Raw genomic sequence first — 12,714 nt, 5'->3', positions numbered from 1 at the left:
GTCCAGGCACAGCCTCTCAGGAAGGTTGGAAGGGAACATCCACGACTGGTAGTGCCCCCTGTCCTGTCCCTGTGCCTGCTGCCAACTCTGAAGGACCCCATCAGGGTCCCCAGATGTACAATTTTCTTACTTCCATTTTGGGAGTCAGCAGAAGGGGAGGCTGTCTCTGAGGAGGGCAGATTCAGTTAAGCAGAGAGAGAAGTCCCAGAACTGGCCAGAAAACAAGAAGAGATGTGGAAGGACGGTGACCTCCCAACACGGAGGGGAGGTGCAGGCTGCACCAAGCCGCTCCCTGCTGACACCCCTGGAAAAAGGAGGGTGGGATGTCAAGGACTGGGGAGGTGGGAGTGAAAAGGTCCACAAGGTTTAGGGAGCGAGCAGGAAGGGTTGGAGGGCAGCTGGGATGTGGCAAGGATGGGATGGAAAAGAAGTGGAGAGGTGGGGAGTGGTTCCTCCTCAGAGAGGAGGCCCCGCCCCACGTTGACGCTGCCGTCAGCCGTGGACCACCACGGCCGGGTTCCCGGATGTGCTTTCCTGGCGGCCATCTTGGGAATCTGAGGGATCGGAGGCATTTTGCGAGGAGATGCGAATCAGGTCAGCGGTAGGGAGTCTTAGACCTGGCCAGTCCGCAAGGTGAGGGCCCTGAGGAAGAACTGAGGGACCTCCCACAATAGAGAGATGAAATCCCGGCCAGCACTGCCGCTGCCCTGGGTCTGGTTGGTCCCAAACAGGAAAATGGCCGCAGAAGAAGGGAGGAGGTGCCGGCCCTCTAGGGAATAAATAGAAAGACATTGAGGAGGACTGGGGGAACCCCCACCTCAGAGGACAGATTCCCACAGATTCCCACCCTGCTCCTCAAATCAGCCCTTGTAGAGCGCCCCAGTCGGCTCGGGCTGAGCGGCCGCCCTCTCATTTCTGGGTGAGGGGTGGAGGGGAGGCGGAGGCCTTTTTCTGGGGGTCCCGTGGCAAGTCAGCACGGGGAGCTGCCTCTGGTTGGCAGAGGGAAGATTCCCAGGCCCTGCTGGCGATAAGACAGAAGACAGGAGTCACATGTGCATCAGAACGGACGTGAGGCCACCCACACCACCTCCATGGTAGAGTGCTGGGAGGTGGCTGCCATTGCGCTACCTCCCACTGCTCTCAGGGATGTGGAGGTTGCTAGGAGGTTTTGCCTTAGGCCAGCAGAGTGGTGGGGGCTTGGCTCTCTCTGAGAAGCCGTGAGGTTTCCAATTAAATTCTGATGGGACCATGCAGTCCAGAACTATGGAGCTCTGGGATTCTGGCCAGCCCCAGCTGTCAGCCCTGGGAGGCCCAAGACTCTACTTGCAGTCTTTAACCTGAGGGGCTCCCTCACTTCCTCTTGCAGGTGCTCCAGGAACCAGGTGGTGACAAACTGGGTGTGAGGCACACATCCTAAAGTCAGCACAGCAGAGGAGGCCCAGGCAGTGCCAGGAGTCAAGGTGAGTGCACACCCTGACTGTGTACCAAGGGCCCTACCCCTACAAACAGAGGAGACCCCACAGCACCCGGCCCTACCCACCTACTGTTATTCCTGGGGTCTCGGGCTCTGCCTGCCAGCTGTGCCCTGAAGTGTGTTCCCACATCCTCCTACAGGTTGCCAGCAGACAAACTCCCCAGGAAGACAGGAGACCTGTGAGGCCCTAGAGCACCACCTTAAGAGAAGAAGAGCTGTAAGTTGGCCTTTGTCAGAGCCATCATGGGTGAGTCTCAGCTGAGGCCATTCACACTGTCATTCTCTTCCACAGGCCTGTTACATCTCATCATCCATATCCCTGTTGATACCTTTACCTGCTGCTCCTGAAGAAGTCGTTATGCCTCCCGTTCCGGGCGTTCCATTCCACAACGTTGACAACGACTCTCCTCCGGCCTCAGTTGAGTCAGAGGACTGGGTAGATGCACAGGATCCCACAGATGAGGAAGAGGAGGAAGCCTCCTCCATTTCCTCTTCCACTTTCTACTTAGTATTTTCCCCCTCTTCCTTCTCCTCATCCTCTTCTCTGATTCTTGGTGGTCCTGAGGAGGTGCCATCTGATGTGATACCAAGTCTTGCTGAGAGCACTCTCAGTAGTCCTTCACAGAGTCCTCCACAGAGTCCTCCACAGGGTCCTTCCCAGAGTCCTCTGAGCTCCTGTTGCTCCTCTTTTTCATGGAGCTCATTCAGTGAAGAGTCCAACAGCTCAAAAGAGGAGGATACAAGTACCTGTCAGGGCCTGCCAGACAGTGAGTCCTCTTTCACACATACACTAGATGAAAAGGTGGCCGAGTTAGTGGCGTTCCTGCTCCTCAGATACGAAGCAGAGGAGCCTGTAACAGAGGCAGAGATGCTGATGATTGTCATCAAGTACAAAGACTACTTTCCTGTGATACTCAAGAGAGCCCGTGAGTTCATGGAGCTGCTTTTTGGCCTTGCCCTGATAGAAGTGGGCCCTGACCACTTATATGTGTTTGCAAACACAGTAGACCCCACTGATGAGGGTAGTGATGATGAGGGCATGCTGGAGAACAGCCTCCTGATTATTATTCTGAGTGTGATCTTCATAAAGGGCAGCTTTGCCTCTGAGGAGGTCATCTGGGAAGTGCTGAATGCAATAGGGGTGTATGCTGGGAGGGAGCACTTCGTCTATGGGGAGCCCAGGGAGCTCCTCACTAAAGTTTGGGTGCAGGAGCGTTACCTGGAGTATCGGGAGGTGCCCAACAGTTCTCCTCCATATTATGAATTTCTGTGGGGTCCGAGAGCCCATTCAGAAAACATCAAGAGGAAAGTACTAGAGTTTTTAGCTGAGCTGAACAACACTGTCCCTAGTTCCTTTCCATCCTGGTACAAGGATGCTTTGAAAGATGTGGAAGAGAGAGCCCAGGCCATAACTGATACCACAGATGATGACACTGTCATGGCCACTGAAAGCCTCAGTGTCATGTCCAGCAATCTCCCCTTTTCTGAGTGAAGTCTAGGATAGTTTCTTCGCTCTGTGTTTGAAGAAGGCAGTTTAGGTTCTAGGTAGTGGAGGGCCAGGTGGGGCTCGAGGAACATAATGTTCTTTGCGTTTCTGTCCCATATGGGCGATGTGGAGATTTACCTGTTTTTCAGTACTTTTTGAATGCTTTTCCTTTAAATAGCAGGTAGTTAGCTTCAGAGCATTAATTTATGAATATTGGTCACACATGTATTGCTGTTTATCTGGTTTAAGAGTAACAGTTTGATATTTTGTTTAAAATAAATGGAAATACCTTCTCCCTTATTTTGTGATCAGTAACAGGGTAATGTGGTATTGTAATAGGCTTTTTTTTTTTTTTTTTTTTTTTTTTAACAATGCGCAATAACTCAACAGTTAAATAGTGGGACAACATGAAGGATGGTCAATATTTTCATTTCCTTGTCCTGCTTATTCTTTTGTTCTTGAAAATTAAAGATATATACCTGGCTTTGCTTAGCTTGTTGAAGAAAGCAGCAGAAATTAAATCTTAATAAAAGAAAGCCCCACTGACTCCTTTATTTGCTGAACATTCTTTTAGTATTTGCTTGTGGAAGTCACTGTTAGTAGTGGGGATACTAATGAAAGCATGACTTATCTCTATCCATAAAACAGTAGAGTCTAGGAGCAGAAGCCATATCAAGAAGGTGGTAAGATGTTCTCTACAATCTAAAGAACAAGTTAAAAAGGGGCTGGGGAGGTGAGACTGCACATGCAAGCCTTCAAGTGTAAAGGTCTTGAGCTAAGGCAGCTTGGGGCTTTGGAAAACTGCAGTTGCTTTTCTGAGGACTTGTAGTTACAAAGCTGGGTGGTGGCAGGGACCAGACTCTCGGAGGGTGAGGGAAGAGCCTGGAATGGGAAATTGCTCTGAGGAGTTGCTTCTGGGTGGAGGATGAAGCAGAGAGGGAGTCTCCACATGGGGAAGTAATGGAAGGTGTCCTGTGGCTCTGTAACTGGTGAGTTTGAACACAGTGCAAGAACCAGGTGATTGATATCCATCATCTGCAAGGGTTTCCTGAGAAATGTGGTGAGAATCCCTTGAAGTGGTGCCCAGAAGCCTCTAGGCTGACTCACCTGGCGTGGGAGAGCCAGAGCCTACTCCATGGAAAGGCCATTTAATTAGGTTATTTTGAATCTAATGTGGGCAACTCCAAGCAAGGGCTGGATTTTTAGTGGAGGATACATAAAACTAGTGCTTTGGATCGATGAGCCTTGGGGAAGGTGAAAAGGAGTTGGTCCTTGACTCAAATTCCAGGATCACTGAGTCGCATTCCACTTGGGGAATTCTCTACTTACCCAAATTATACAACATATCATTTTGGAAAGAAAATGGACTGAGTTTTATTTATGAAGCCGGATTTCTGGTTGAGTTGGTACTTCATGACGTATTCAGCTACATATGCTCTGAGATGTTTTAGATCATAAAACGAGTGAAATTTTTCGTAAAAGACAATGGTAGCCTTGGGGTTATAATTACATTGATAACTGCCATTTGTTAAAATTCCAGTATATGCTTGGCACTGTGCCAGGTGTTTTACTCACATTATAAACATCCAGCAATTCTACAAGACAGGGCTTCTGTAACCCCTTTTACAGATGAAGAACCTGAGGTGCATAGCCCTTGATAAATTCAGTAAGATCACATGGCTAGAAAGTGACAGTGCTGGTACTTGAGCCTTGCTCTGAATTCATCTTGACTCATGCTGTCCCTCTCTTCCCAGCCTGAGGAAGGCCTTTGCCTTTTAAGCTACTTCTCTGCACACTTGCTATAATCTCTCAGATGACATAAAGATGAACCCTGTGGCCAAGGTATTCAGGTAGACTGGGAGAAGAATGGTGATAATGAGAATAAATACAATTTGGGGTTCATTGTGGGCTTAGTTTACCTGCTCCTATTCTGAGCCCTAAGTTTCTTGAGAGCTGACCCTGTCCAGGTGCCAGCAGTTCTGTCCAGCCTCAGCACTTTCCAACTTTACAGCACCCTCCTTCTGGTCTCTCCTGTGTGCTCTCCTGAGCAACTCTGGAACCTGTCCTGCTGACCAGCTCATCCCTACAGTCTCTCTGTGAAGGCTGTGCCCTGCTTCCAGTGTAACAGCCCAGAATCAGCAGTCCTTCCTCTGACATAGACGCCTCCTCATCCCCACAGAAGTTCCCTGACTGATCCATCCATACCCCCCGGCTCCTGTGCGATAACAGCACTTTGATGTAAATTTTCAGTTTGGATAGTGACAATTCCATATCTATCCTGGGCATCTTCAACACACTCTCAAAATACTCCCACATAGGGTGCTGAGTAGAATCGAGTTGCCACATAATATACTGATTCTAGGCATGTAATCCCAGGGTAAGAGAGTTTTTGATATCCTAATATTTGATATTTATATTAATATTTTAATATATGATATTTGTAGTAACATTGTTTAAAGCAGGCCACTGAAGAGATACACAGATTAATGAGCTATACTAGGTGGTCAAAAAGCAAAGCTTCCTTCATAAACTTGGTATATGAGATAAGACTATGGGAATCACTTTGTAAATAAATGACAAGGAGTTGAATTTCTGAAAAACAGAAAAATAAAAAAAATCCTGAATACTGCCTAGGAGGTGACAAAGGTTCCTTGGATAGCTCTGATGAGCAGAGAAAACAATGGCTGATCATCTTTCCATTGTCCTTTGTTACCTGCCACACAGGAAAATCCTGGTTTGCAGTCCGCCACAGGCACATGTGCAGTTGTTCAAGAGTGTTCCGTTATGTGAAGGGTAGCAGAGGCTCTCAGGGTAGGATATACACCAAAAGGCATGACAGGATTCTCAGCCTAAAGAAATTATGTTTATCATCAAAAGGATGGTGCAGCAAAGTGCTGAGGGAATAAGGTTGACCCTCCCTGCCAAGACTTACAGAATTGTTTTAAAACCTATTGTAATTCTTTCTTTGAAACCGCCAATCACCTAGTAGGTACAATAAAAAACTATAAGATTTCAAGGCAATGCTGGCTTTCTCATAAACAATTCCAAGAAATTAAAAGACTTACCTTCATAAATTATAATAGTTGCTTTTAATTGCGCACCGTGATGGCTTATGTGCGACATCACAATTGCCAATCTCCTTCTTGTCTAACTTGTCATCCTGGTTGGTTCCTTTGCAGTTAGACAGAAGCCAGCGCATCATTCCAATGCTTTCATTTCTTTTCAGCAGTTAACATCTGTTATGATATAAAGCTACAAGTTGAAAGCACCTTGGATACCTGGGTAACATGAGAGCCAAGACTCACTATGTATTAGTTTATTAAGCCGTAACAACATACCACAGACTGGGTGACTTAAACAATACTCATGTATTTTCTCACATTTCTGGAGGCTAAAAATCCAAGAACAAGATTTTTGCCAGTTGATTTCTTCTGTGCCCTGTCCTTGACTTGCACATGGCCACTTTCTCACTGAATTTCTACATGGTTGTCCCTTGTTCTGTGTGTCTGTATCCTAATCTCCTCTTCTTATGAGGACACCTACCGGTAATATTGAATACGACCCTAATAATAAGACCTCATTTTAACTTAATTACCTCTTCAAAGACTTTGTCTCCAAATACAGTGACATTCTGAGGTACTGGGGGTTAAGACCTGGATATATGCCTTTGGAGGGACAAGTAGAATTCAGCCCACAAAACCCTGCCAACTAAAATCGGAATTTAAACGTGTTAAACCATGTAAATTTCAGGAAATGTTTTCATTCCATCAGCTTACTGTTACTTTATCTGACTACTACACTGCTCCTCTTCCTTTTCTTACGCTTAGTTTAATGCTTTTCTCACAAATAAATACTGCATTTATTATTGTTGAAAAAAATTCTAAAAATACACAGAAACCACATTTCTCCCCTTTGTAAAGTTTCTTCAAAATTCAGCCTCTTACTCAGAAGTTTCCACAATTAACAGTGTGGTGTGTAAATTTTAGAAGCTGATTTAAAGATTTTAAATGACAGACGTGGTAATACAGAAACACACACACACAGATATTACATATATATTTATATACATGTGTCTATAAATATAAGTATACATGGGTAATGATAGACATATAGATATGCAAGTTACCTTTGCACTATCATAGGTGAAATTCCGTTTAAATTAAAATGTGACATTATTCGGAGATAGGATTATTTCAGAGGCAATCAAGTTAAAATGAGGTTATTAATGCTGGCCCTGACTAAATATCATGGGAGTCATTATTAAGAGGAGGAATTTGGACATAGAGATATGAGTAGAGGGATGACAATGTGAGCACACATGGATTGAAGACAGCCATCTACAAGGCAAGGAGAGAGGCCCAAAAACATCCTTCCCTCACAGCCCTCAGCAGGAACCAACCTTGTGAATGCCTTGCTCTTTGACTACCAGACTGGAAAACTATGAGACAATAAATATCTGTTGTTTATGTCATCCAGGTTGAGGTACTTTGCTATGGCAGGCCTAACAAACCAATATACTCACTTATTCAAATGAATCCAAAATCTTTGCTTCACAGCACATATACATCTATCTTACTTTTGGACTACTCTCTAGAATTCCCATTTATTTATTGCATTAACACATTGAACAAATCTCCTCCTCATGAACACCCATGTGTTTCTCTTTTGTGGCTATAATAAATACAATCAGCATATTTAAGTATAAATTCTGGGATCAATGCATACAATTACTTATAAGAATGCATATTAATGTGGAAACTGAGTAAATGTGAAAAAGGTATGACTATTTTATATTTTTTATAATGCTGAGAGCTTTTTCCCAAAATGTTTCACCAGTTAATTTCCTCACACATTTGTCCATGGGGAAATGATTCATTTTTACAAGCATTTTATCACAATTTTAAATGTGGGTCAACCTTATGGGTGCAAACACTAGGTGTCCTTGGGTGTGATGAGGAATTTTTCAGATGAAACACTAAAAATATCAGCAATCTAAGATAAAGAGAAAAATTGGACTCTAATAAAATTAAATACTTCCACTGTGAAAAGATACTGCTAAGATAATGAAAAGATAAGCAAGAGAAAGGGATAAATATTCTGTGATAAACATATCTGATAAAAGATATATATTTTAATATGCACTAAACTCTAAAAATCCAAACATAAGAAAACAGAAACCTAATTTAAAGTGGGCAAAAAAGTCTGAACAGCCACCCCACCAAAGAATAACTATATAGGAATGGAAAATAAGCATGTATCAGAAAACTGTTCAGTGTCATATGGCATTAGAGAAGTGCAAATTAAAGCACCGAGGAGATAGCACTCTACCACTAGGAGAAAGACTGAATGCCCAAACACTGAAACATCAAATGTTGACATGCATGTTGAGCAACAGGAACTTTCAGTCACTGTTAGTGAGATAGACCTGGAGGAATCATGAATGCATATTGCTAAGTGAAAGAAGAATAGCTAAAAAGGTGGCATAATGTATGATTCCAGTCATACAATATTCTCCAACGGGCAACTATGAATACACTAAAAATATCAGTAGTTTCCATGGACTGATGGGTTGGGGGTGGGACATGGGGGATTGTTAAATAGGTGGAGTGTACAGGAGATTTAGGATGGTGAAACAACTCTGTATGATACTGGAATCGTGAATAATTGCCATTACACATGTATCAAAAAGTATAGCACCCCCAATGTTGAGTGAGTCCAGATGTAAACTGTGTACTTGACTTAATAACGAGGCATCAATAGAGGTGAAATCAACTGTAGCAAGCATGCCATACTAATACAAAATGTAAATAACAGGAGACGCTGTGTGTGTGTGTGTGTGTGTGTGTGTGTGTGTGCGTGTGTGTGTCCACATGGGGCAGGGCAGGAGGAAGGTGTAGATATGTGGGAATTCTCTGTACTTTTGATGAGGTTTTCTCTTTGCATTTTTGGGTTAACAATGCTCTAAAAATGAAGTCTGTTCGTTTTTTAAAAGATGCGAATGATCTGAACAGACATTTTACCAAAGAGGATACACCCACTGCAAAGAGGCATATAACGTCATTTGTCATTAGGGAGATGCAAACAGAAAACAAAAAATTGGAATGCACACTTGTTTGAATGACTAAAATCTGACAATCTAAAATGCCAAATGTAGGAGAGGATATGGAACAACGAGAATTCTCATTCCTTGCTATGTGTGATGAGAAATGATACAGCCACACTTTTAAACCTGTATTTTATGGACTTATTCATATGACAAATTGTGAAAGTTAAAACAATGTGAACTGAAAAGGGAGCATAGATGCTAGGAGCTGTGGAGAAGTGTAGTGACTGACCTCAAACCGGATGCACACGGGACATGTAGGGTGATGGAACTGGTCAGTATGATACATGGGAGGTAGATGTAGGATGCAATGCATTTGCCAAAACACATATAACTTCACATTATAGTTAAATCTGGTGTGTGTAAATTAAAAAATAATCACGAATTGGATTTTTAAAAGGATCCCGGGCTGCTGAAAAGATGATGGATTTTTCTGGGACAAGAATAGGCAAAGAAGCAACAATAAGAAAGCCTTTGACATAGGCTAGGTGAGAGCTGATATCAACTTCACACACAGCAGTAAAGGGGAAGGATTCGGAATGGATTTTAGAAGAAAGGTTGCTGTCTGGACAGAAGAGGGAGAGAGTATAGGCCCTGGGAGGCCCAATCCCACTGTGGGTGGATGCAATTCTCCCTCCCTTCCACCTTGAAGGTCTCAGGGATGGGAGGGACTTACTTGGAGATAGAAGACTCAGATGGCCAGGGGCAGGCAGCCCAGGCAGTTTCAGGAGTCCAGGAACAGCACCTAGGAAGGTTGGAATGGAACACCCATAAATAGTAGTGCCCCTCCCCTGTCCCTGTGCCTGCGGCCAGCTCTGGAGGACATCAAGCTTGCCAGATGTACAACTTTCTGACTTGCATTTTAGGAGTCAGTCAGAGAAAAAGATTTCTCTGAGGAGGGCAGCTTCAGTTAAGCAGAGGGAGGAACCCCAGGGCTGGTCATTCAACGAGAAGAGAACTGTGTGGAAAGACAGTGATCTCCCATCACGAAGCACCCGGCACTGCCCACCTACTCTCAGTTTCCCAGTCTGGGGCTCTGCCTGCCATCTGTGCCCCGAGATGCTCTCTCACATCCTCCTACAGGTTCCCAGGGAACAAACCCCTTATAAAGACAGGTGACCCGTCAGGCCCTAGAGCACCACCTTAAGAGAAGAAGAGCTGTAAGTCGGCCTTTGTCAGCCATCATGGGTGAGTTTCTCAGCTGAGGCCACTCACACTGTCCTTCCCTCCTTCAGGGCTCTGGGATCCCGTCCTCCCCATCCCTGCTGTAAGGATGCTACTTCTGAAAAACAGTCATCACATCTCTCTTCCCAAGCCGTCCCCACCTCAACTTTGAGAAAGACTTCCAGAACCCAATTCTGATACAGGACTTGGTAGATGCACAGGATTCCACAGAAGAGGAGGAGGAGGAAGCCTCCTCCATTTCCTCTTCCTCTTGCCACTTTTTATTCCCCTCCTGCTCTTCCTCCTCCTCCTCCTCCTCATCCTCTATTCTGGTTCTGGATGCTCCAGAGGATGAGGACATGCCTGCTGCTGGGTTTCCAATTCTTCTCCAGAGTGCTCCCAGGATTCCTCTTCATGATGCTCCCCAGAGACCTCTGAGCTCCTGCTCTTTCTCCCCTTTGTGAGGCCCATTGGATGAGGAGTCCAGCAGGCAAAAAGTGGAGGATACACCTACATGGCATGCCTTGTCAGACAGTGAATCCTTGCTCTCATGTGCAGTGGATGAAAAGGTAGCTGAGTTGGTGCAGTTGCTTCTCCTCAAATATCAACCAAAGGAGCCTATCACAAAGGCTGAGATGCTGACGACTGTCATCAAGAAGTATAAGGACTGCCTTCCCATGATCTTCGGGAAAGCTCCTGAGTTCATGGAACTAATGATTGGCATTGCCCTGACTGAGATGGACCCCAACAATGACTCCTATGTCTTTGAAAACACAGTAGAACTCAGTGACCAAGAGAATCTGAGTGATGGCCAGGAAATGTCCAAGAACCACCTCCTAATTCATATTCTGAGTGTGGTCTTCATCAAGGGCAGCTGTGCCTCTGAGGAGGTCATTTGGGAAGTGCTGAATTCGATAGGGGTATATGCTTGGAGGGAGGCCTTCATTTATGGGAAGCCCAGGGAGCTCCTCACTATAGATTGGGTGCAGAGAAAGTACCTGGAGCACCGGGAGGTGCCCAACAACGCTCCTCCACATTATGAATTATTGTGAGGTCTAAGAGCCAATTCAAAATCAGAAAGAGGAAAGTCCTAGAGTTTTTAGGCAAGCTCGACAGTACCATTGCTAATTCCTTTCCATCCTGGTACATGGATGCTTTGAAAGATGTGGAAGGCAGAGCCCAGGCTGTAATTGACACCACAGATGATGCTACTTCCACGGCCAGTGCAAGCCCCAGTATCATGTCCACCAACTTCTGTCCTGAGTCAAGTCTGAGGCTGAGTCCTCCTCTGTGTTGGAAGAGGCCGGGGAGGGCGAGAGTGGAGCTGGAGGGACCACAGTGTTCTTTGTGTTCCTGTTTCATATGAGTGACTTAGAATTTAACGTTTTGTTGGGGGGGGGGCAGTATTTTTCAAATGCTTCCCCTTTTGGTGGGCTGAATTCATTTCAGAATCTTAGTTCATGAAAATCGTCACACATGTACTGCTGTTTACCTGGTTTAAGAGTAAGGATTTGATAGTTTGTAAGGAAAAAAATGAAAACCTTCTGCCTTATGATCTGGCACAGTAGAATGTGGTGTTGGGATTGGATTGGAATTTTCTTTGAAATGTGAAAGAACTCGGTATTTAAATCGTGGAACAAAATAAAGGATTGTTAATTTTTGACATTGCTCATTCTCCTTATTCTGTTGTTCTTGAAAATTGAAGCTATATATCTGGATTTGTTTGCCTTATTCAAGAAATACCAGAATTTAATCTTAATAAAAGCATCAACGACTCCTTTACTTGCTGAACAATATTTCAGCATTTGTTTATGGAAGGCACTGTTAGTAGCGGGGATACTATCAAAACAAGGTTTCTTCCCACCCATAACACGGTAAAGTCTAGGTTCAGAAGCCATATCAGGAAGGGGAAGATTTTCCCTATGATCTAAAGAATGAGTTTCAACAGTGCGGACGTGACACTTTAGATGGGGCCTGCAAGTGAAAAGGCCCTGAGCTCAGGCAGTTTTGGGCTTCAAGAAACTGCAGGTGCTTCTGTGGGAGCTGACTGTTATGAAGCCGGGTGGAGGCAGGGCCCAGACTCTCAGAAGCTGAGAGAAAAGCCTGGAATGGAAAACTACTTGAGCAGTTGGCTCTGGGTGGAGGATGAAGCAGAGCGGAGTCTCCACATGGGGAAGTCGTGGAAGGTGTCCTGTGGCTCTGTCACTGGGGAGTGTGAACACAGTGCAAGGACTACGTGATTGATACCCCTCATCTGCAAGGGTTTCCTGAGAAATATGGTGAGAACTCCTTGATGTGGTGCTCAGAAGCCTCCAGGCTGGCACTCGTTTGCCTGGCCAGGAAGAGCCAGAACCCAGTCCATTAACAGGACTTTTAGTTAGGCTGTTTTGAATGTAATGTGGGCAACTCTAAGCAAGCACTAGCTTTTTAGTGAAGCATAAATAAAACAATTGGTTTGGATAGACGAGCAATGGAGAAGGTGAAAAG

General features: G+C 44.9%; 1 protein-coding gene and 1 pseudogene across 1 annotated transcript; both read left to right on the top strand.

Moving 5' to 3' along the window:
• Positions 1-528: 528 nt before the first annotated feature.
• Positions 529-3,506, top strand: LOC104676990 (melanoma-associated antigen C2). Its single transcript, XM_010381879.2, has 3 exons — positions 529-716; positions 1,367-1,460; positions 1,767-3,506. Exon 3 carries the CDS (start codon positions 1,833-1,835, stop codon positions 2,964-2,966), a length of 1,134 nt encoding a protein of 377 aa, XP_010380181.1. The 5' UTR covers positions 529-716; positions 1,367-1,460; positions 1,767-1,832; the 3' UTR covers positions 2,967-3,506.
• A 6,741-nt stretch (positions 3,507-10,247) lies between these two features.
• LOC115898644 lies at positions 10,248-11,355 on the top strand (annotated as a pseudogene).
• The last annotated feature ends 1,359 nt before the right edge of the window (positions 11,356-12,714 follow it).

The sequence above is a fragment of the Rhinopithecus roxellana genome, chromosome 7, assembly GCF_007565055.1.
Source record: "Rhinopithecus roxellana isolate Shanxi Qingling chromosome 7, ASM756505v1, whole genome shotgun sequence".
In the NCBI taxonomy this organism is placed as follows: Eukaryota; Metazoa; Chordata; class Mammalia; order Primates; family Cercopithecidae; genus Rhinopithecus; species Rhinopithecus roxellana.
Note: the sequence above shows the minus strand (reverse complement) of the source record. Positions and strands in the feature narration are given on the sequence as shown.